At 35.9% G+C, this 25,724-nt stretch overlaps 1 protein-coding gene across 4 annotated transcripts in view; it reads left to right on the forward strand.

Moving 5' to 3' along the window:
- Window positions 1-19,785, forward strand: part of KIF16B (kinesin family member 16B) — a 563,734-nt gene extending 543,949 nt beyond the window's left edge. The window contains exon 30 of one of the 4 annotated variants that reach the window (XM_074209402.1): window positions 19,732-19,785. In XM_074209402.1, the coding sequence (XP_074065503.1) occupies window positions 19,732-19,770 (39 nt within the window). In that variant the 3' untranslated portion in view covers window positions 19,771-19,785. Of the gene's footprint in view, window positions 1-6,236; window positions 10,175-19,731 lie in introns of those variants that run through there. The other 3 variants (XM_074209403.1, XM_074209400.1, XM_074209401.1) reach the window with 3 other exon arrangements.
- The last annotated feature ends 5,939 nt before the right edge of the window (window positions 19,786-25,724 follow it).

Consider the following 25,724-nt stretch of genomic DNA (forward strand, 5'->3'; position numbering starts at 1 on the left):
TCCTATTTAAATGGATAAATGAGATGTATCTAGTTATTATCTTAATAGTGTCTGGCATATACCAGACCTTTAATAGTTATTTATTGAACATCGTTGTTGTTCCTATTATGGTACACTGACAATACATCCTATTCTGTTGGATCTAGACTGAACCAGCCTCCTTCCAATAAGACTTTGCCATAAGTTGTTGGCAACATTAAACAACCCTAGTCTAGACTCTACAAAGTATCTCTATATTGATGCTGAAATCCTTATTCTTTATCTTTAAGTCAGTCAGTTAGTGATGAACTTTCAAGCAGCCTGGTAAATGAAACACCTAATTTTTATTAGACTGATACTTTTCTTTAGGCTGTTACCATACTTAATAGCTTCTGAGGACAATGAATACCACTAAACTGTGATCTATATGAATATGTCACCACTGAAAGTAGGATAAGGCACTGTTTAATTTTTAGAGAGCATTTCTATTTGAATAATTTCAATAACTTTGCATTAAATTATGGATTTATGTTAATTTTTGTAAAAATGGAGTGCTTTCCACAATGTATGGCACAGGATAATGAGTGGTAGGACCACAATTACAGGTGTGAACTTTATTAAAATAGTAACTTTTTAATAACATAAAATGGTCACAATACTACTATTCAACTAATTAAAATAGTAAAGCCTTATCAATGGACAGGAAGTCTGGAGTCCTTCAAAGCTTCCTGAATGAATTGTTTCCATATTGATTGGCTGAAATTCAAGTTAAATTTGGAGAACTTAAATAAGCATAGATTACATATGGAACTCCTTTCAAGGTTGACCCAATCAAAAGGTTGTGGAAAGAGCAGATTGCACCCAGTCTTCAAATGAAGATTTGAGAGTTGAATAGGGCCAGTTCTGACTTGCATTATTTCCTCGATGTGAAGAACAAAGTATTTGCTAAATCCTGGTGATAATAGCTAATCTTCATGCAATTCTAAAGTTTACAAAATACTTCAGATAGATAATCCCTTGGAAGCCTCATGACAACCCTGGGTGATTGGTATGATAGGTACTATTATACCCTTTTTACAGATGAAGAAACAGAGACTCATAGAGGTTAAATTACTTTCCACTAGTTCACCCATTCATTTAAGTAACATTTATTAAGCACCATGCTATGAAAACAGTATCATGCTAAATATCAAGGATATACTATAGTATATGATTCGATGGGGCAAGAGGCAGAGGAGCATTATAATACATATTTAATACATATATGTATATAGGTATATAGGTATATACACATAAGAAAGTTACCTCAAGTATTTTCTTTGCAATAGAGTGAAAATACCAGTAACTAAAGGAATGGGAATATAAAAGAAATCCCAGCTAGGAGGTGGCACCTGAACGATGCCTTAAAAGGATGCCATAGCCCTCCTCCCTCCCTTTGGCAGTCTAATCAGTAAAATGTAAGTTCATTAAGGGCAGAAAATATTTGGCTTTTTATGTACTATAACTACTACTACTGTATCTCACACTTGGTAGGACATTGTGCTTAGTAAATATTTGCTGAAAGTCAAATTGGATGGAATCACTTCAGAACATAAAGAGCATTACATTAGAGTAAAATTTATAGACAAAGTAGGATTTCATATACAAGACATGATGGATGGTATAAGTGCTTGCAGTAGAAGACTACTATACCTGAAAGTGTTCCTTGGTCAGTTAAACCAAAAAATCTGCTGTTTCTAGAAGTTCACTGTTGAGTTGCACCTATGGTTCTTTCTTTCCTGGAAAAAGAAGATAATCTCTATAGCTTTTATGAGCATATCAACATAGATTGGTTTAGCAAATCAATTCTTCCCTTGGAAAGCATAGAGGAAATCAGATTAATAAGGGATCAAACCCAAGTCAAGAAAATGTAAGTGAGGCAGGTGTGTTTTTCAGTACCAACATAGAAAAGCTGTGTTCTCTTCACTGCATGGTTTGTCTGTCCATTTCTGATATTTTATTCAACCTATATGTAAACATTGTGATTTTGATGTGCCAAACTGTTTTATTTTTTCCTTATTCCTCCCTATTTTAGTGTTTAATGAAAGTGATTGATCTCTAGGTAGGAAAGGAAGAAAAATACATTGTGAAATATGGGTGATTTAGGGGAAAAATTGGTCAGTAATATTTATATTAAGCTAAAAAATTTCTTTTAAATAAGTTATGTATTTGCTAAGCTATACTATTATCATAGCACATACTCATTTATGCAATAGGTGAAGTTATTGAATGTCTACAATCTGTACCAAGAACCACAGATCCATAACTGACAAGAGATATTACATACCATGTTGTTCAATCCCCTCTTTTATAGATTTTGGAAACTGAGACCCAGGGCAAGTTAATGACTTCTCCAAGATCACACTGAGTTGGGATTTGAATTCAGGTGATCTGACTCCAGAACTAGTGCTCTTTCCACTATAGAAAACTGTTAATTATATTATATTTTCAGTATACTTAGGCAATCAGTTGTTTAAAGGAAATCTTTATTTCAACTATGTATTAAGTAAAAAGTTATATCATAAATGAATAATCTGTCCCTAACTTATTGGCTTGATCTCATCAGATTTGTGTATAATGAATTTTCATCAAGATAGCCCTAAATTAAATCTACGTAGAGATTTGGGCATTGATGTAGAAGCCTTTTGTGGTATTCATTTATGATATACATAATCTGATAATTGTACTCTTCTGACCAGTAAGGTGCCCCAGTACTTGGCCACATGAGCTTAATTTTGATCTTCCCATAATTTTTCCTTTTTATCCTTCAGGCTTTATTGGGTCCTTCCTGTTAAGAGACCCTACTTTGTGAACTAATTATGACAAATATTGACACAACATCTGTTTCCAACTTTAAATTACCTTCTAGTCTATAGGAAGTCATCTGGAAGGCATATTTGTGATAAAAAAAATTTTTCTGCACATTAATGCAACCTGTGGGAGGCTTAACAAAATTTTGTAGCCAAGCTGTTGGGCACTATTCTCAGTATCTCCTCATGTAACTGTGCTTACACACACTGTATGTCTACACAAACTTGTATGTCTAAATGGGATTAAATGCTTGTGAATGAAGTAGATAGAGGGTAAGACTCATTTTCATCTACATTTATATACAATTTATATAGTACTCTATTATTTGTAAAGTATTTTTTAAATATTATCTCATTTGAACCTTACAAAAAAGTGAGGAATGTCAATAGGAAATCACAACTTTACAAATTTTCCATGAAAAATTGGGTTTATTACAAGAGAAATGAACATGTTTGCGGAACCCTATTCAAGTGCAGAGTTTGCAATTGGAACAGAAGCTTGAATATTTAGGAACGTGCAACAGAGAAAAGAGGATGAAAAATTCCAGGATCTGGGTCTTTTGACCCTAAGTTCAGGACTGTTTCTACTTTTCTACTCAGACTCCCTTCAGAAAAGGAGAATTAATGATTGGAGCCTGGTAGAGGCAGCTGAGCTCCTCTCAGTCTGGGACCTGTGTTACTAGTCAGATGTTTTTGTGCCATGAACCCATATTTATATTCGACCATTTCTGGATATGTTGTAAATTTAGTTATTTCACTTATTCACACTCAGAAAATGTAGAAAAGATGCTTTTAATCTACTCTCCATATTAACATAAAAAATCCTGACCTGACATAGAAGCTGCCTTGAGCTTGCACACCTACCCCCTTTTGCTGCTTTGCAAAGCATCAACATCTGGTGTCATCCACATCGTCTTAGGGCAATGTTCCAGATGCTTAGGTTATTAAAGTCTAAGCTGTATTTGTAACACTGAAACAAACATTCAAAACAAACAAACAGGGTTTATAGCGGTAATTTTGGTTACTCAGGATGTCTTTCTGTTGCTAATTATACAGCTTGTAAAATGGTATGTAAATATTAGCTCTGTGGTATTGGATCTCTTGTCATCAATATTTCCTTTCCCGTAGTTTACTTGATGGATTCCCAAACAGACACTAATCACTTAGGATGAAAAAGGTGCTAATTAGCAGCAGATCGATTATTTTTCTTTAAGTCCTGTTTCCATTAAATAGTCAATATAAAGGAAAAGTGTCAGTAGAGCATTTTTTCACTTTTTTAGCAAGGTTACAGTGGATCAGTTTCCTTTTGTTCCCCCTCAATAACTTTCTTTTAGTAACACACTGAGGGTCTGGTTGGATGGTCCTACCCAAGGCTGTTGGCTGTTTCTCCTTCCACACATTGCTATGTGCATCTTCCCACCAAATCTACAGGAATTTTGGAACTCCAGGTGGAGCTCTGAATAGAGCTATGAAGAGACTATGAAGGGGAGTGGCTAGGCGGCTAGGAGCACTGTCCCTGGAGTCAGGAGTACCTGAGTTCAAATCCAGCCTCAGACACTTAATAATTACCTAGCTGTGTGGCCTTGGGCAAGCCACTTAACCCCATTGCCTTGCAAATTAAAAAGGGGGGGAGAGAGAGAGACAGACAGACAGACAGACAGACAGACTATGAAGACCTGAGTTCAAATTTGACTGCAGACATTAACTAGCTAGGTTACCCTTAGGAAGTCCTTTAAATGGTTGCCTACCTCAGTTTCCTCATGTGTTAAATGGAGATAACAATAGCATCTGGCTCCCAGGATGAGGAGGATAAGATGACATAAAATACTTTGCAAACCTCTTAAAGTACTATATAGACATTAGGTGCTTTCAGCAGCAGCAGCAGCCAGGGGCCAACTGATCATGATGGGGAAGACCCCTCTGCATCTAGCCAGTCCAATACCAGGCTCTTTCAGGCAGGTCATTTTTTAACCTGCCTTTGACTCCCAATACCCACCAGTCTCTTGATGTGGTATCGCTGAAAAGCTTAATCCCTGCTCCTTCTACTATCACATTCTCCATCCTTTGACTTTCCATCCCAAAACCCCCTCCCTGACCACCACTCTCCTAAATTTGTCATCTCCTCTAATGAGATGGAAATCTCCTGGAAGACAGACTATCATTCTTTTGTTTTTCTATCCTCTACACAATCTCAGGCCGCTCATATCTGCCCACCTACCTGGGCTTGCTTGTTGTTAAGTCTTTTTTCAATTGTCTGGCTCTCTGTGACCCCTATTTGGAGTTTATTTACCCAAGACACTGTAGTGGTTTGACATTTCCTTCTCTAATTCATTTTACAGATGAGGAAATTGAGACAAACAGAGTCACATGGTTTGCCAGGGTCACACAACTAGTAAGGGTCAAGGCTGAATTTGAACTTGAGAAGAGGAGTCTTCCTGCCTCCAGGTCCCCCACTCTGTCTAGTGTACCACTTAGCTGCCCCCATACTTGCTTGACCACATCCCTAGTACTGACTCTCTAGTCTGGCCTGTGGCAACATTCTTTTTGATCTCCCCACTTTGAGTCTCTACTTACTCTAATCCAACTTCCACATAGCCACTCCAAAGTATAGTACTTACTAAATGCTTATGGTTTGATTCATAGCACACTAAAAGCCAGAATGCAGTTTGACTATAGCCAAATCTAAGCCATTTCATTTTACAAATGAATTGACCTAAAGAGAAGGACTTCAAAAGCCAAATAGGTGATTAGTATCAGAGTTGTGATTAGCACTCAGCTATCTCAATTCCCAATTATATCTTAACCTGAGAGTGGGAATTGTCCTTAGAGAGCATCTAGTCCAACTCTGATAAGAAAACTGAGCCCCATAGACACAGAAGTGACTTGTCTAAGGTCACCAAAAAACAATTAGAAGAAATGTGTCATGAATTCAGTTCCTCCAATGAAAATTCTCTGCTTTTTCCAATTCACTGTATCACTTCTTATTAAGGTAAAAATGTATGGAAGTGTACTATCAGTGACTTAATATTCTGTTACCTACTACACGATAGAAAAGAAAGTCACATTTTCATAACAAATATTTATAGATTCATAGGGTGAGTGGTGGAAGGGACCTCAGTGATAAACTGAGATAGCTGAGGTCCACGAAGGTTACAGCAGGTTCTAGTGGGCCAGATGGGTCTAGTCTCAATTCTTCTCCCTTCCAAACAAGTCATATACTACTCCTTCTGAGCTGAAGTGTTTTAGACCCCTTCTCCATATAGTCTCATTGTTTACACTATATTTAATTCATAGGAATTGTCTGCTGTTGCAAAGATTTCTTCCCCCCCCCACAGCTTATCTTCACTATAAGCCCATCGAATGGATTTATGTTGCCTGAACATGTTTCAAAATGTCTTTTCTCTACAGCAATACCTCAGGAACTTTTTCAATATGATGCTTCAATCCACAACATCCCCATTACACCTCGACAAAGTGGGCTTGACACTGTCAAAGCATACCATCTGTGAGTTCTCTCCATTCTTTAAAAAAGGCGTGTTTGACTACAGCAGCCACGGAACCGGCTAGAGCTCAAGAGTCCAGCAGCCAATGCAGTGCCTTCCTTTAGCAAGATTCCTCCAGAAATGCAAATAAAACTCTCAAGCAAAGATCTCAGCCTAACTCTGCGCAACTGAAAACAGATATGCAACAATTCCTTCCTTTATCTTTTAATGTTTTTCCTACTTAGTGCCTGTGCTTGGGAATAGAATGTTGTACCATTCATTTGTTTCTACCTGTGGTTTCCATGGCAAACTGCAGTCTCTGTTCAACCCCCAGGTGAATATGGCTCCTTCCTATCGCTCAGACAATTCATTTCCATACGGCAAGTTTGCATCACTTTGGCTTTTACCCTTCAAATCTGGCTTACCATTTTACAAAACCTGGTAATGTCTGATTTCCTTTTTGACTAAGATTTATCTACACATCCACTTTCATTGGATCATATTAGCATTTCTTCCCAAGAAAGACATTTTTAATTTCATGATTTTATTGTTTGTTTCATCTCGGACTGACAGCTTTTGTATCTACCCAAAAGTTAATGTTTACAAAGAATTTCATGTTCTGCAAGATAATTTTAAGGTAAATCATGTCTCAAGTCTTCCATGCTTGACTATTTGGATGTAATGTAAGCTGCATAACTTGATATGGATATATATATGAAACACATGCAAATTGGATCTTCATTTGACCTTGTTAAGTCAAAAATGTCTGTTTTCTAATTTCTTAGAATATATCTTAAATGTACTCTCTGCTTTCTCAGTAAAGCATAACATGAGTGCATAGCAAGTCATATATTTTTAAAGAATACGTTATTCATGTTTATGCTACATTCTCTATAAGTGCTTCAGTTTAAATCTTAGAATTTACAGTGTTTTACTAAATAATACTTAAATTACTCAGGACTTATGTAGAATTGCACATGTGTGTGTGTATATATACACAGTGTTATATCTGCTTTGTGGTGTATGAGAAAGAAATGTAAGAATGTAAGTAGAAAGAAAATATGTATATGCAAATTGTATATATTTCCATCCACAGATTTATATATATATATTATATATATAGACATTCTTATTGATCAGTTGTATCAAAATGTATGAACACTCATGCAAAATTACTAAGGGGCATCACAAAGATATTTGCTTCATGCAAAATTGAAATTGAGCTGCTATCAATATTAAATGAAATTATGGAACTATCTGTGCTCTAGCTAAGTTCATTTCACAGTTTATGACATCATCATTTTTACTACTCTTTAAAATGTTAACTACTAGAGTTAGAAAATAGATAGAATTTATAATTTATCGTTGTGTATTTCTGGAAACCTTAATAGTGGCATTGATTACAGTCACAAATGAGCAAATAACAATACATGGCCACATTCAGACACCTTGAATATGCCCATGCTGAAACATGTTTGTGGATGGTGCTTTTCTCACTAAGAAAAATCCACCATCACATAGGCTAACTATAAAAATGCAGATTGATGGAAGTGAATGAAGCTTTTACTATTTCAGATAAGGAGCCTACTTTCCATTGCTTGCAATCAGTTTGGACTACAAGCTTGGTGGGGATGAGGGGGAGGGGTTACTGTTACAGAATTTAAACAAAAAAAAATTAAAGGAGAGAAACTGGAGAGATAATAATTATGTGTCAGTTGGAACTCTAAAGATGATCTCTCATTTGCTGACCAAACCAAATGCTTTTCTTCTAAGTGACTAGATAATCTATGTTACCTGCCCTTTAAAGGAGTAAGGAGGTCTCACCTCTTTAGTTAAGTGGGCATGTTCCTGGAAAGGCTAAATAAATCTTCCAGTTGCAGTTGCCATTTCCAGTAGTCAAGTTGGAGTCAGAAACCTTAGGTTTCAAGGTCAAGCATGGTTGATAACTTTCTGTGTATACCATAGAGAAGTCACTTCACTTCCTTAGGTCTCAGATCATTATTAACACTAAGGACAACAAGCATTTATATATTATTTCATGTGATCCTCACAACATATGAGGTAAATCATAGCTGTCATTACCCTCATATCGCTAATGAGGAAATGGAGTGCATGTATCTTGTTATAGATTACCCTTTGTCTGAGCATATGAGAAGGGATTCTTTCCCATTTTAAAACCATGACTCCATTATGCACTGTACCCCATTATTTTTCTTTTTCCTGTATGTGAAATGAAGAACTGCAATAGACAATCTCTAAGATATCTTCTAGCTCTGACATTTTAGGATTACATTCATGAGCAAGATACAGATTAAGTCATCTTTATGGAGTGGAAGGGGGTCTATGAAGCCTAAATCCAGATCAATAACATGGTATACCTTCATACAGATAGAACACAAGAGAGATGCTGAAAGGAGCTTGGTCAGCAATATTGAAACCACCACATTTGGACCCTACTACTTCATAATAACCAATATGGAAAAGTAATGGCATCTAAGAAGATGAAACTGGCAAAACATGAAGACCATCCCTAGTAGACATAAAAGAAATTCGTATTAGAAAGGAATATTGTCTTTTAGGAACTCAATTTCATTTTTCCAAATAGCTTAAAAGGGAAGAATCCAAAGAATGAAAAAAGGTATTAAATATCCTCCTTGATCCCCCCCCCCCCAACACACACACACAAACAACCAGGAAGACAAAATAGGCCTGCATTCTCCTTTCTGTAATCTTTATGGAAACACTGTGGGAGTATAGACTTAGAACTGAAAAGTATATTAGACTTCTATTCAATTCCTCCTCATTTTTGCAGATGAGATAATGAAACCTAGCAAGATAAAGTACCATACCTAAGCTCACTCAGGTGAGGAGTGCCCAGAGGCAAGATTCAAACCCAGGTCTTATAAAGCCCAAAACATTTCTTTTCCCATTCTTTCATAAAGTAATGAATACAGATTGGAACTGATGCTTTCAAATAATATTTTCTATAATAGACAATATCTTCAGAGTCACAAAATGATTTGAGAGATGAAAAGATTTAGACTATCCCTCTAAGCCCATTGTTGATTTCAGAAAAGTATTTGACTTATTAGAAGAAAAGGAGGCAATAAAAGGTCTCCTCAAACCACATATCTCTCGTGCATATTTCTTAAATCCATAGAAGGTTCTGTGACAACACCATGAAGATTAATTTGTTCAGCTGTTGGCTAAAATATACATTTGACCATGCCACTCCCCATAACCACTGGTGTCTCCCTATTACTTCTAGGATAAAAAAGTTATATGCAGTCAGATCACAGATGTTACTTAAAATTCAAGTTATTTAGAATTTATGGTTAGCTTTCACAGGGTCACCTCATCACTCTTAAGGCCTTAGGTGAAATGTCCTTCCTTCATGCTGGGAAGGAGGTTCTAATGTCAGGAGGTTCAACACCCTGAAGCAGATAGTGAACTCTATTTAAATCTAGAACTACAAACAAATGGTTCACATTGGGACAGAAGCATGACCATCCTAAAATGATGTAGTTTAGAAACATGAAATACAAAGAAGAGGCCTGAAGTAGTCTTGTTATCATCTGGGCTGGAGAGGGAGCTGCCACCTGAATTATTCCAAAACATGCAGAAATTTTGGCATTCTAGCTCTGCTGAGCAGATACTGATAAATTTCAATCCCACTAACTACATTCAGTCCTTTCTCCTCATTATTTTCCCCCTGCCCAATGTTATATCCTATATGTGCCCAATAATATACAATAAGAGTTTGAAATAAACTGCAAGTTAAATCATGCCCTGTCTTCTCTCCACCTGCATAAAAAATATAAAAATAATAAATATAACCTACATGATAAATAATGGCTCTTTCTCAGATATTTATGAAGGAATTTAATTCATTTTAAAATTATTTTGTATATTCTCAGATGATTTTATTACCCCTTCATGCTATCAACCAAGATCTTTGCTTCTTGTGAGAGCTGGCACCTCTGCCTCAAGGCTCACCCTAATCCAATCTACCTTCTATAGAACTGACAGATGAATGAATACATCTACCCAGGAAATTCCCCAGCTCATAAAACTCTAGTGTCTCCCTATTACTTCTGGGATAAATACAGACTCCTCTGTTTGGCAGTAAGGGGACTGTAGTCTCCTATTCTAGGTTCTCCTGATCACAAACTACAGTTCAACCAAACTGCCCTACTTCTGTCCTACCTGGCAGTTCACTTAATGGTATCTCTTCCTTGGTACATCTCTTAGGCTCCCTAGCTTCCTTCAGAGTTCTATCCAAGTAATACCTCCTCCTTCATGAGATGAGGCCTTTCTTCCTCACCTCAATGACCCTCAAATTAACCTGTTTTTATTTTATTCACATTTTATATTTCTATATAGGATGCATATTGTTTCCCTCAATAGAATATAGCTCAGTGCTGGAACTTTTTGAACTTTGAACTCCCAAATTCTATCATAGTATTTGACCAACAATTTAATAAATGTTCAATGACCCTGTTCTTCTGCACATATTCAAGACAAGTTTTGTTTTGTTTTGTTTTTTTAAAGAGGCAAAAAGTTTGTGAGGAAAATAATTAAACACCATGAAGAAGAGTGCATAATTCTTAGTCTTTAGTCAAAATACTCATATTCACATGAATTTTTGACTTCATCTATTTGGAAGTTTTTCCCAACAATGCTGTGAATCACAACCCATCTGAACCTGGCCATCTTATTTGACTCTTTTCCAAGTTTTCCTCTGAGAATTTTTTTTTGATGAAGAGTGTTTTCAATCCCCTGACATTTCTTAATTCCTCCTAACATGAGGGAACCAGTGGAGAATTGATCACCAGTCTGTCACCCTCATCATTTGATCAGCCCATCTCCTAATTTATAATTCCTTGATGATTAGTCATCAATAGTCTTTGACATTCCTCTTATATTCTCATAACCATGTTTTCCTCATAACTGTATATTGCAGTCTATTCATTTTTACCATGCCCCATTCTACTAATTCATTAAAGAATGTTGTCTTCCATGTCATCTGACAACATAGCAGAATATTGTTATTAAAAGAATAAACCTTTGCTTTTTTTTATGGGAAATTTAGTTCATCACTGGAGCTTTGCACTCCCTCCTCCTATTGAACTCTGAACCCAACTGGTCCATATTTATTAAACTAGATGTATGTACAGTTCTTTTCCTACCTGCCACCTTGCCACCAAGATTGGACATGATTCCCTGAAGGACTTATCCATTTTAGCCCCAGTCCTGATACTCGATGTGACCTATTATATATCTAGGCAAACTCCAACTATACCTCGTTTTACTCCTCTGCCATTTTCTGGACAGCTAATATGTATTCCCAAGCTTAATCACTTTTTAGTTATAGAACTATAATCAAATCAATATTATTGTTTCACTGCTACTTGAAGAGATGGGACTACTCCCCTTGACCACATTCAATATCCCTACAAAATTTCAAACCAAAATACTCTTCCCTTATCACCACTTCTTTAAATATGTTTGCCCCCCCCCCATTAGAATGTGAGCCCTTTGAGGACAGACACTGTCTTCAGTTTTATATTTGTATTCCCAGTGCATAGAATAGTGCTTGATACACACATATAAAAACAAATGATAATACAGAATAAATACATATTTTTATTAATTTATTCAGTTATTCATATGGATGGAGAAGTTCTGTAGGATATATATCTAAATGTATGTTATAATCAGGAAAATAAGCATTCTTAGTCTTTCCTGTTTAGGTGATCAAACCAAACTCCTTTGAGTGATGCCTTCTAGAAAGTTCTGCAGCGTTTCAGGACTTGGTGCAATTAGTACAATGTCATCTGCAATCTTGAGCATATTCAGCATTTTCCCTCCACAAGGGAAAATATCTTCAATTTGGACATTACTCTGGAGTTCTTTCATTACAGGGACAAACATTTTTGACAAGCATTTACCCCCTTTCATGCCTTATCTGTATTTATGAAGAAAAATAATCACTCAGCAGGATTATTTCTTATATATAGTTCAAGGAATTTTGAATGATTTTGATGTATAGATGAAGGGACATCGTGTATAAAAAAAACTCACATAGATTATTTTCGGCAACTAAAGTACAAATCCAAATGTGTCAAATACATACACACATATGTTCTTCAATAAATTTGTAGCTATTTACCTCTTAGACCAATATAACATATTCTCTTTGGCATTCAAAGCCCTTCATAACATAGTTCGCTCCTACTTTTCTTGTTTTCTTGCATCTCCTCCCCAACCTTCCCTCCCCTCCCCCATCACATGCTCTTCCATCCAGTGACCTGGACTCCTGGTTGTTCCATGAACAGGAAACTTCATCTCTTGGCTCTGGATGTTTTCTATGGCCATCTCAAGCCTGGAATAATGTCTTTTGCTTCTTTTTTGTATCCTCAGTCTCACACATAACAGGCACTTAAGAGATGTTTATTAATTGATTGATTAAAAATTATCCTATTGGGTAGGAGGCCCTTTGCCTCTGCTCATAGCGATATGTAGCCAAATCTATTTGAAGGGCATAGCAGTACTTCTGTTAAGTAGTCACCTTTTGAAGGGGAGGCCTACAAGTGTCCTGGTCCTGGCTTGGCAAAAGATACCTACTAATTTATATGTGAAAGGCCTGGGTCCCCAAGATAAAGAAGTTTAGTCATGAACAAGTGACATACCAGTTTTGTTTCAGATTTAGCCCAAAGAGACTTGAGGTAGGCAGATTCACCAGTAGATGAGTCCTGTTGTGAGATGATGAAGTCCTGCATTAAAATGGTGGCAGTATCATAAGAGAGAATAGTGTGTATTTAAGACATGTTGCAAAGATAAAATCGACACACTTTGGAAATGTTATGCAATGGTGGGATATGGGGTGGTGAGAGATCATGAGGAATCCAAGATACTTTTTTCTTTGCAAAGGGACTAGGAGAATGGTTATAGTACTAGGGAAGGTAGGAGCTAGGAAACTCTTTAGGGGAAAAATTATGAGATTCATTTTGGACATAGTTTAAAATGTCTACTACAGAGTTTGAGATTTCTGAAAGGCAGTTGTGAAGATGAGATTGGACATCAGTAGAGAATTAGTTTGGGCAGGATAGATTAGTTTGAGAGTCATCAGCAAATTAAATCTGTGGAAACTGAGGAGCTCACCAGAGGAAATAGTATAGAGGGAGAAGAGATGAGCACCTAGCACCAACACCTAAGGTTTAGAGGACATGGTCTTGATGAAGATCCAGAAAAGAACACAGAAGGAGCAATCTGATAGAGGTAGCATGAAAACAAGGAGAGCGTAGTGTCCTGAAAACCTAGATAGAAGAGAATATCAAGGAGAGACTGAACAGTCTAAAGCTGCAGAGAAGTCAAGGAGAATAAGATTTGAGAAAAGCTCATTGAATTTGGCAACTAAGATCATTAGTGACTTTGAAGAGAATAGTTTTAGTGGAATGATTGGGTCAGAAGTCAGACTGAGCAAGAGTGGGAGGGGAGAAAGTAGAGTCATCTCTTATAGATGACCTTTTGAAAGAGTTTAACTACAAAGAGCTGAAGAGTTAAGTGATGATAGCAGAAAGGGAAGAATCAAATGAGAGTTTTTTTTCAGGATGGGAAAGATGTGGTATATTTTCAGGTTATATGAAATGAGCGAGTAAATGAGAAGAAATTTTAATTAAGTCACCACAAGAGTGAAAGAGGAGGCTAGATCTGTTGGAGAAGAGAGACCTTGTGGTGAATTTTGTTATTGTTTGGTTTTTTGGTAAATGTGAGACAAAGCTTCTCAGCTGAGGGGTCAGAAAGGGGAATCATGGTAGGTTTGAAGAAGGATGAAAAGATTTGGAAGGGCCACTATGCAAACTGGGATAGTGAATTGGTAAGCGAATTAAAAAGTCAAACCCTCCCATCTCTACTGATTTGGGGAAAGGGGTGGGAAGGTACAGGTTGCCATAGAAATGGAATGCAGCAAAATGGAAGCCACTAAGCAATGAGAAAAAAAGCCTAACCTACTTAGTTTTAACAGGATGATTATGTGGCATCATCCAAGGCAAAGTGTTAGGCATTTGAGAGTGCCATTTCACTGTAGCTTCAATTGGGAGGAAGAAAATAAACAAAAGTAATGGTGGTTTAGATGCAGAGCACATTTCCATATCTCCTATGATTTATTTGACCATTATTTTTTCTCATTTTTTTATGCATCTTTATGTGAGATTAAGTTAATAAACAATTTCAAAAATGTTCATATAATAATCCTATAGTGTAACTATATCTAATTGTATCCATGAGTGACTCCAGCAAGCACAACTAAAAGGTTGGGTAACTATCCTTCAGCTCAGTTCTTCTCCATTAGCTAACTCTCCAAAAGAGCAGTCTATTACTGATAAGAGAAGTGTAGGAAAAGTGGATCACAAAGAGCATTTTTTTTATGACACCACTCCTTTCTAAATGGTATCAACTGATTTCAGAAATACTTTTGCTTTACTCTTCAGTAATGCAGTATAGGGTGTAAGCCTATATAACATTAAAAGTGATAATGCCCACAAAAAGAGGGGAGGGGGAACTGTACCTGGGTGTTGTCATAAATGGGCTTATGTGTCTAATTTGTTCGGGTTTTTTAAAATCCTAAATATGTAGTGTATAAAAAATTAACTTCTAAACAAAAACAAAAACCCTTACCTCAAGCAAGAATAGGATCTACAATTCATTTTTAATAGTGTATCTTTATCCTCTACAGGTAAGTGAAAAAGCCTTGTTTAATCTTTTAATAAGGTGATAAATTCAGTGTTCAAAATAATACATGAACTATTTTTAGTATGGAGAACACTTAACTGAGGAACTCCATAACACATACTGGGTCTTTTGCATAGACTGTACATCACCTCCTTTATTTAAAAAAAAAAACAGCATTTGCTACCTATTTAAGCAGGTGGGATTGAAAAAAATTGGAGGCCACCGCCATCATCCCTTGCCTTTCAGCTCTCCTGGCCCTGCTGTCCTACTTATCCAAGTGCTTTACTATTCACAGTGTAGGTATTCCTTCCAGGGAAGTGGAGGACTGCCCTCCATCTGCCCATCTGGTCACTGATGGATCATAAGGACTCCTGGGTCTTGCCATGCATTATACAGTTCAATTCTTTTATATCTCTTATCTTCCCCAATTAGAATGTGAACTCCTTGAGAGCAGAGGCTGTCTTCTTTCCCTTCCCCTTCCCTAGTGCTTAGTATATTGTTTGATACCTAGGAAGCACTAAAGGCTTTTTCATTCATCCATTCATTCATTTCCTTATGCTTTCCACACAGAAACACTGTCTTCATTTTGCTGGTGCTGTTTATAGGGCATGTGTATATTATCAGAAATTTCTTAACAATAACCCTGTGAGGTAAGAGAATGCAAGTAATAATTTTCATTTTATAGGTGATAAAACGGCGAGGTAGTTATTGGAGCCAAGTTTTCTGACTCCACTTTTTGATACACTTTCTACTATACTGTGCCTGGGACATTGGTCTCCTGAGGACAACTGATGATGTTTGTCCTTCCTTCTTGATGAAAGGAAGAAGACCAAGACATTAGGGAGGACATACCATGAATTGGATTTGACTGAGGGGCCGTTGTACAGTCATCAACTTTACTTTCTTCTCTGGAGCATCTGGATCCAGTGACCAGAGAAGAATCAGGATGACTCGAGATGGCCCTGGATATAAGATAGGATTAAGTGACTTACCAAGGTCACACAGATAGTAAGTATCTGAGGTCGGATTTAAACTCAGGTCCTCCTGAACTGAGGACTGGCACTCCATCCACTGTAAGACCTCTCTGCTACTTCTAGTTACTAAAAAAGAACCTCAGCTCCATAACTTTGCATCTGTATGCTAATGAGTTGTGCTCTAAAATTTCCAGTGGTTCTTATTGCCACTAAGATAAAATATTAATTTCTTTGTTTTTGTTTGAATTTAGAACCATTTATATAATTTGACTTTAGCCTACCATTCCAGATTTTTCTTCCACAAGTCCCTTCCTGGATTTTGTCTTCCATACAAACCAGCCTATTTGTTGTTCCTCTTATTTGAAATTCCATATCCCATCTCCATGACTGTACAGGCTATTCTCCTGCCTTGGAACCTTCTTTCTCCTCATCTCTTATCTATTAGAACCTGTAACTACTTTTAAATCTCTTGTTAGGAGAAGTTTCCTATAGGAAGGTTTTTGTAACCTTTTTTGTTCATCACTAATCATACTTCCTTTACTTTCGCATTCAATTTTTATGCATGTCATACTTAATACTATGTTATTGTGTTTGCAGTTTTAGCAAAAGAGTAAATTGAGGCAAATCTCTGAGGAAGATAGCATTCATTAACAGAGGCAAAATTTACCTTCATTAATGTCAAAGACCCTAAGCAAAAGCACAGGGTCCTTTTATGGGTTTGGGGGAATATAGAACAAAAAACAGTATATGACTTCATAAGATTGAGGGCAACATAATTGATTACAGAGCTGAGGCACAGAGATCAACATAATTGGTTGGAATTTTGGTAATGGGGGTTAACAACAACTTCCTTACTCCCCATTCCCCTTCTTCTCTCAAGAGAATTAAAAATTACTCTTTATTTGAATTTAAGTGCAAGAGAGTAGCCTAGATTTTTGAACAGTAAACCAGAGGGACTTGAAGTATAGCTTAGTGAAGTAAAGTTATCAGGCCCAGTTCTCTCTGTGTTTACACCCTTTTCTCAAGATTAGCAAAATTCCTGGTGACAAAAAATAGATAAGTGATTAGCAGAAGAGCTGGATTTGTAAAATTAATTCATTATGAGTCAGCTGAATTCTGAACTATATTCAGAAAATTATTATTCAAGTATTGCCAGACAAAAGTAGTTATAGGACAAAATCAATTAGTTGTAAATAGGATCAATAAACTTGATACAGGTTCAACTTTAGTCTTAATGTACGTATTACATGCTCCCAATAGATTGTAAGTTTATTGAGAGGAGGAATTTTTTTTTTTTTTGCATTTTTATCCCTCAAACCTAGCAGAGAAACTATTACATAGTAAGCATTTAACAAATACTTTTTAGGGGCGGCTAGGTGGCGCAGTGGATAGAGCACCGGCCCTGGAGTCAGGAGTACCTGAGTTCAAATCCGACTTCAGACATTTAATAATTCCCTAGCTGTGTGGCCTTGGGCAAGCCACTTAACCCTGTTTGCCTTGCAAAACCTAAAAAAAAAAAAAAAAAAAAACCCAAGCAAAAAAAAATCAAATACTTGTTGAAGCATCGAAAATCTTTAGGATGTTTGTTGTTGCCCCATGTTAACAGCCCAAAGAAGAGAAATAGGTTCCACTGCATTTATCCTTTACAAGATTTCAAGGATGTTACAACTGCTTTGTATGCATAAAATTGTAAAATCTTTGTCCTGGAAAGGACTTTAGCTTGTCTGAGCAGATACTTTTAATTTTATATAGAAGGAAACTAAGGTCCGGGGTGATATAATGTATTCAAAGGTATACAGCTAGTAAACAAAGTTGTAATTTCTAATCTATTGCTAATTTCTATCCTTTTAGAATTCTAAAAAAAATAGATAATTCTGATCTCAAAGATTAGAATTCTGTTGGATTAGATTTTCTAATCAACTTTTCTACCTTTTATGATTCAATTAAATATTTAATTAGAGGCAGCTTGCCTCTGATATTAACTAAAAAGTCATTTAACTCTCTACCTCAAATTTCTGCAGCTGAAAAAAGGAGGGAAGGGAATGTGATAATGGTACCTTCCTCCCAGGGTTATTGTGAAGATCAAATGAGATGTTATATGTAAAGTCCTTGTAAACTTTGATGCTTTATATATTTGCTAACTATCATTTCTTAATAATGAATCAACTTTTTCTGGTATCAGCTCAGAGGAATAAGAGTGTCCTCTCAGCATAAACTGATCATTTTTAACCTCTTCCCCACCTTCAGTACCACCTCACTCAGTTTCCTTTTGCTTCTGATAGGAAGACTAGAGAGTAAAGTACCAGACTCTTCCTGAAGCTTTCCTTTATAAAGGGCAGAAATTGGATTTTCAACTCCACTCTCGCTCTGCAACTCTGCCTGCTTTCATCTCCACTGAACAAGATCTTCTCCCCCTCCTTTCTGGCATCCTTTTGTGTGTTGTCCTTCCCTTTTAAATTATAAGCTACTTGAGGTCAGACTTTCTTTTTCTTTCCTGTATTCCCAATTTGCAGAGTGCCTTTCATATAGTATCTGATTAATGTTTACTGAATTGAATTGAAAATAATACTAGCTGAATTGAAAATAATACTAATTAATAACATAGAGCAGGAAGACTTATCTAGAGCACTGACCTTGGATTCAAGCGGTCAGGAGTTCAAATCCAATCTCAGATGCTTAGCACTTATCAGCTGTGTGACCATAGGCAAGTCATTTAACCTTGACTTCCTTGCATCTGGAACCATCTCCAGTCCTCCTGATCCATATCTGGCCACTGGACCCAGATGGCTCTGAAGGAGAAAGTGAGGCTGGTGACTTAGCCCAGCCCTGCCGCCCCCCAAATCCAATTCACATATTAGTCATGGTATTATCTCCCTGATGTTGTGGTCTTCTTCAAAAATGAAGGACAAGCATTATATGAGACTTGGTAAATCACTTAACTTTTCAATGCCTCAAGCACCCACCTAACAACATTAAAAGTTACAGTGCAGCTGCTGATCTGTCTTGATAGAGAGTTATCCGATTTGGGAGTTCAGATGCCATCATAAATTAAATCCAAATTATTATGTGCCTACTTTATAAAAGTTTCTGCACTGGGGACATTGATTATAATGGACATAGAAACTATTAGCAATCACTGGTAGCTGTGATCTCATAGGTTCAATACTGCTGATCACTAACTGTCCATGTTTCCCTTCCCTATGCAAACCTCTTGCCTGAGTCCTTGTACAAGTTTACCAGATAGGGACCCACTTAACATGCTGGAGGCCATCCTCATTTTTTGCTGATACCAATAGGGGTTAGTACCAAAGGAGCACTCAGACTGTCCACTTGTCAGCCCTTCCATTCATGTGTTCAGCCCATCTGATCTTTCCAACATATAGCTATTAATATCTTTCATTTCTCTTCTTTGAAGTCTTTCATTGGCTATATTTTATAGTCTACTGATATAACTTCATTGTACTCTATATTGATATTTGTTTTGATTTAATCAGAATTTATATTCCAGGAAACAAAAGGATCAAAACAGATCACTAGGACAGGACCAAGTCTGGAACCCAGTCTATGAAACAAGGAAGATACACCAATTTTGGATTCTTCCATTAGGATTTGTAATGTCTATTCTGTTTTCATTATAAGAATAACAAATGTTTGTTGAATTGACCATGGATAATCCAATTGGAAGTTAATAATATCATGTTCTCTTCCCAACAGACTCTTCATCAATTGAGGCATTGTTCAACATCTGAATAAAATATTGGCCCAGTGATCATTAGAATAAGAGATCAGAAAAACTAAATGAAACTCCAATATGTTTTCTTTTGTCTCATTCTTCCAATAAAATAAAATAAGTTTAAGATCTATGGTCTTGGCTGACTGGGCCCTTGCATCACAAATACAACTACAAAAGTTTTCTTTTAGTATTTCCTCATTGTATTACTCCTTTAATAAAAAAATACAATGTAAATGGCAACCCAGGTGGTGTCCTAAATGGAGGTCTGCAGGCAACCCAGCTCCCATACACCTATTCCAGTAAAAACATAGGAATTATACCAGATCAAAAAAAAAAAGAAACCAAATGAGAAATTTCAGTGAGTGACTCTTTCTCATAGCTGCACAAGTCAACCAGATCTTACAAGCAATAGGAAAAGGAATCTACTAGCAAACTAGGGCCTACATTCAGACCTCCAAGCCTCAGAAACTAGCTTAAGATAGTTTAAGACTTATCCTACTCTATATCCCAAGGTAGCAGAAGGTAGCTCTATAAAGAAAGTCCCTTAAAGTAGATGGAGTCAAGATGGCAGAGTGAGAAGATTCCCTAATCAGGAAAGCCTAGGGGGAAAAAATTACAGCGAATCATCTTTTTTTTTCCCATTTGATGCAACTTTGGAAGACACAGAGAGGTCTGTAGATATTGGAGTGGGAACTAGTTAGGTCCACCAGAGGCAGTAGCAGTTGTGGAAGCATTCTCTGGAAATGAAGAGAACCAAAAAGGAGCACTAAAGCAGGAAGCTGGGTCAGAAGGAAATCCCAAGGATTCCCTGAACTAGTGCTGGGTGCAAGAACAGGCACCATCTTGGCAGCTCTGTTTTCCATTATCTAATTCTTGATCATCCATCCAGGGAAACTGGAAAAAAGAGTGAGCCACCCTTGTTGCATACTGAGCAAGGAACACTTTCTTAAAATGTACCCAGGTGACTGAGCTTGAGCCAAGGGAGTGAGCCACCCTTGTTGCATACTGAGTGAGGAGCAAATTCTGGAAATGTAACCAGATGACTCTGAACTTGAGCCAAGCAATAGAAACTCATTTATAGCCTTTACCCAGCATCTAAGACTGCAGTGGAATAATCAGGGGAGGGATCTCATGCCAAAGGAGAGCCAATGGCCATTGTTCTAAGTCTGCAAAACCTCCCACAAGGCTAACAATGACCTAATCTGGAATAGTCTGCAAAAAGCAATCATGTACAAGCTAGTATACCTAAGCTTGGGTCAGGAACTTGCAGAGTTTGGCCCAGGAGAGCAATGAATAGACTTCTCTGGAAGCATGGAAACTTGCAGACCTTCAGCCAGAGCTATGAAAACTAAAGAATGTCATAAAAGGACAAGTTTAGGCCAACCTCACTACTCCCCCCCCACTCACAATGCATGGAACCCAACACTAATGAAATCCAAAGTCAAGACAGGTAGAAAAATGAATAAATGAAAAAGAACATAAGCATCAAGAGCTTGTGTTGACAAAGGAAGCTTAAGATACACAGAAGAAAATTACCTAAAAACATCCACAAGCAAAAATTGAAATATGTAGATTAGATGCAGGTCAAACAGAAACTCCCAGAAAAGTTAAAAATATTTTTAAAAATGAGAACTATGGAAGAAAGATGTGAAAAGGAGAAATAACATTTTGGTAAATAAACTCAAAAATTAATATTGACTAAATAGAAGAAATCCTCAAATGAAGACTTGTAGAAGTATTATAACTAAAATCCAGAGCTCCTAAGTCTTAAGAAAAATATTGCAAGCTGTACTACAGAGTAATATAAATCCATAGGCTAACACAAGATTTAAGTCACTACTATAAAGAAATTGGGAATTTAATATAATTTTTCAAGTTCTTGGTTCATAAACAATAATCTACCTAGCCAAACGAAGATAATTCCTTCAAGGGAAAAACAGCATTAAATGAGAGAGAATTTACAAGCATTCTTGATAAAACTACCAGAGCTGAATTGAAATTTTTGCATTCAAGTACAGGATTCAAGAGAAATAAAATCAATAATAAAAACAGCACAATATGATTGAGAAATTATAAGGCACTGTGGGGAGATGACTCCTCAGAACTCTTATCATTACTTGGGATTTTGAGGGAGTCTAATTGCACAGAGAGTCTGGAAATAATCCTGTTATGTTTTACTGATTGTAAAAGAAGCCTGGAAGTTTAAGTAAGTGGAGAGCCCTGTGAAAGAGGAAGGAAGAATAGTGAAAAAAATAATCTAGCAATTAAGGAGTATATAAGAGTTTATACAACAGACAGTTGTATGGAGGGACAAGCAACATGAAAAGATGGGATAAGGGGGAAAAATCAAGGACAGATATAAGAACAGGCTAGAGAGAATTACACAATTAGTCATAACAGTGAATATGAATGGGATGAACTCATAAAGTGGAAAAGGATAATAGAATGGATTAGAAAGAATTCAAGAATATTTACAAGAAATACACTTAAAAGAGAAAGATATATTGTTAAAATGAGGATGAGCAGAATTTGTTCTGCTTCAACTGAAGTTAAAAAGCATTCTCACTTTTTTTAAAAAGATTTTATTTATTTTGAGATTTACAATTTTTCCCCCATTCATGCTTCCCTCTACTACTCCTCACAGAAGGCATTTTTAGTCTTTACACTGTTTCCATGGTATACACTGATCTCAGTTGAATGTGATGAGAGAGAAATCATATCCTTAAGGAAGAAAAATAAAGTATGAGATAGCAAAATTGCATAATAAGATAATGGGTTTTTTCCCTAATTTGAAGGTAATAGTCTTTTGGTCTTTGTTCAAAGTCCACATTTCTTTCCCTGGATACAGATGGTATTCTCCATTGCAGACAGCCCAAAATTGTCCCTGGTTGTTGCACTTATGAAATAAGCAAGCCCATCAAGGTTGATCATCACCCCCATGTTACTGTTAGGGTGTACAGTGTTTTCTGGTTCTGCTCATCTCACTCAGCATCAGTTCATGCAAATCCTTCCAGGCTTCCCTGAATTCCCATCCCTCCTGGTTTCCAACAGAACAATAGTGTTCCATGACATACATATACCATAGTTTGTTAAGCCATTCCCCAGTTGAAGGACATTCACTTAATTTCCAATTCTTTGCCACCACAAATAGGGCTGCTATTAATTTTTGTACGTGATGTAAAAAAAGCATTCTCTCAAAGCAAAAAAGCAAAAATAGACCTAATTAAAAGAAATAAACAGGTAAACTGAATTTTGCTGAAAGGTACCACATTCAATAAATATTAGTACAATATAGACAATGAATAAAAAGCCTGAACATAAAAACATTCAATGTTAAACATTTATGCACTAAATGGCACAGAATCTAAAGAATTTAGTTGGGAAATTTTAATTAGGAAAAGTTAAATGAGTCATAGGAAAAAATGAAAAATAAAACTATAATAATGAGAAATCTCAATTTATCCCTTTAAGACCATTATAAACCTAACCACAAAAATAAACAAGAAAGCTAAAAAATTTTAGAATTGGCCTCTGCAGAATATTGTATAGGAAAGAAGTGGACATACCTATTTCTCAGCTGTTTGGTACTTTTGCAAAAATTGCAGCCTAATAACAAATACAAAAGAGTAGAAATATTGAATGCATCTTGCCTAACCATAATTTAATAAAAAAAATTATATTCAATAAAGGGACTCTGAAGCATGGATAGACTAATTTAAAATAAATTATTTAATTCTAAGAAAACCCAAGAGACCTATTTCTAATGGAGGAGATAACATATACACATCTATGTTCAATAAAAATGTCAAAATGGATATGTGATATGCATAAAGAATAATACTATATACAAATTATGGTAACCTCAAATGTTACCTGTCAGATCTATGAATAAAGGAAGAACTTATGACAAAACAAAAGGTAGCTTTGTGGGAAATAAAATGGATAATTTTGATTACATTAAATTAAAAAGTCTTGCACAAAGAGACCCAATTGGCAGCCAATATTAGAAGAAAAACAAAACATTTTTATCATGTTTGTCTGATAAAGGCCTATTTTTCAAATATATTGAGAACTCAACCAAATTTGTAAGGATGTGAGTTGTTCCTCAATTGACAAATTGTCAAAGGATGTGAACAGGCTGTTTTGAGACAAAGAAATCAAATTATCTATAGTCATAAAAAAGCTCTAAGTCACTAATGATTAGAGAGATGCAAATTTAAACAATTCTGAAGTACCCACTCATATCTACCAACCTACCTTGACTAATAAGATATAAAAGGAAAATGACAAATGTTAGAGGGGATTTGGAAAAATTGGGAAATGATACACAGTTGGTGGAGTAGTGGACTAATCCAATCATTCTAAAGAGCAATTTGGAACTGTGCCCAAAGATCTATAAAGCTGTGTGTACCCTTTGACCTAGTAATAACACTGAATGTTCTGATTCGTGAAGAGATCAAAGGAAAAGGAAAAGGTCTTATATATATATATATATATATATATATATATATATATATATAAATATTAATAGCAGCTCTTTTTCTGATGATAAAGAATTGGAATTCAGGAACTGCCCCTCAACTGGGGAATCATTGAACAAGTTGTAGTATATGAATATAATGGAATACTATAAGAAATGATGAACACATATTTCAGAAAAAATCTTGGAAAGATTTACATGAACTGATGCAAAGTGAAATGAACAAGAACAAGAAGAACATTGTATACATAACAGCTATATTGAAAAATGATCAACTGTGACTAATTTAGCTATTCTCAGTAAAACAATTCCAAAGGTCTAATGAAAAATGATATCCTTTATAAGAAAAAGAATTGATGGGGATGAAGATGGAAGATTACCATATTTTTCTTGGCTTTTTTATGAGTTTTCTTTTACAACATGGATAATATGGAAATATGTTTTGCTTGACTGTACATGTAGAGCATATGTCAAATTGCCATCTCAATGACTGTGGAGGAGGGAGAAAAGGATAGAATTTGGAATTCAAAATTTTTAAAAAGTTACTTGTTTTTACATGTAATTCAAAATCTATATTAAAATATTTAATTATTATTATTATTATTATTTTTAATGAAACTTAGTATTTTCTGAGCACTTTAAGGTTTTCAAGGCATTTTACAAACATCTCATTTTATCCTCACAACCACTCTGTAAGGTAGATGCTATTATTATCCCTATTTTACAGATAGGGTAGAAAAAGGTTAAGTGATTTGCTCAGATTCATACAAGTAGTACCTGAGGATATATTTGAAATTCATGTCTTCTCAACTCTAGATTCAGTACTCTATCTACATAGCTGCTATTATATGCAAATAATATATATATATGGGCTAAATGGGATATAATCTATAATCTCAGGGGAGATTCTAAATGAAAAATGACCCCAAAAGGCACTATTTTTGCTCACCAGAATGGTTGGATCCACTATGCCACTAACATGCATCCCAAGTTTCCATAGAAATGATCCTGAGATATCTAAGAAAGCTTTGCCATAAAACCAAATACATCTTTTTGTAAAAATAAGACCTTAGTAGAAAATAAGTTAGCTTTAAATGTTTGGTATGCATTTTCCTTCAGCATTAGTATTTCTTCTATCTAGCCTCCTCAGTGTACTGAATGCTACCTAAGTACTTTTAGAAAATATTTATTTTCTTTGTTTCCTCATATCAATAGCTGAAAAACTTTCAGAATTTGAGATGATATATGGTTGAAACTACATTTTATCCAAAAAAGTTGCCCTCTTATTTACAGAGAAGGTGTCAGAAATCATCAGCTTTGACAGTTTTTACACTTCCTTTGAAAATCAAACTAGCAAACCAATTTCTTTAATGAGAATACTAACACCATATGTATTGATTAAAGAAAAATCAAAGCTAAGGTTTAGATGGAGATAGTTTGACAGTATCAATCTCCTAGTTTCTTATAAAAGGGTCACTTTTTAAGAATCATATT

The sequence above is a fragment of the Macrotis lagotis genome, chromosome 1, assembly GCF_037893015.1.
Source record: "Macrotis lagotis isolate mMagLag1 chromosome 1, bilby.v1.9.chrom.fasta, whole genome shotgun sequence".
NCBI classification, from domain to species: Eukaryota; Metazoa; Chordata; class Mammalia; order Peramelemorphia; family Peramelidae; genus Macrotis; species Macrotis lagotis.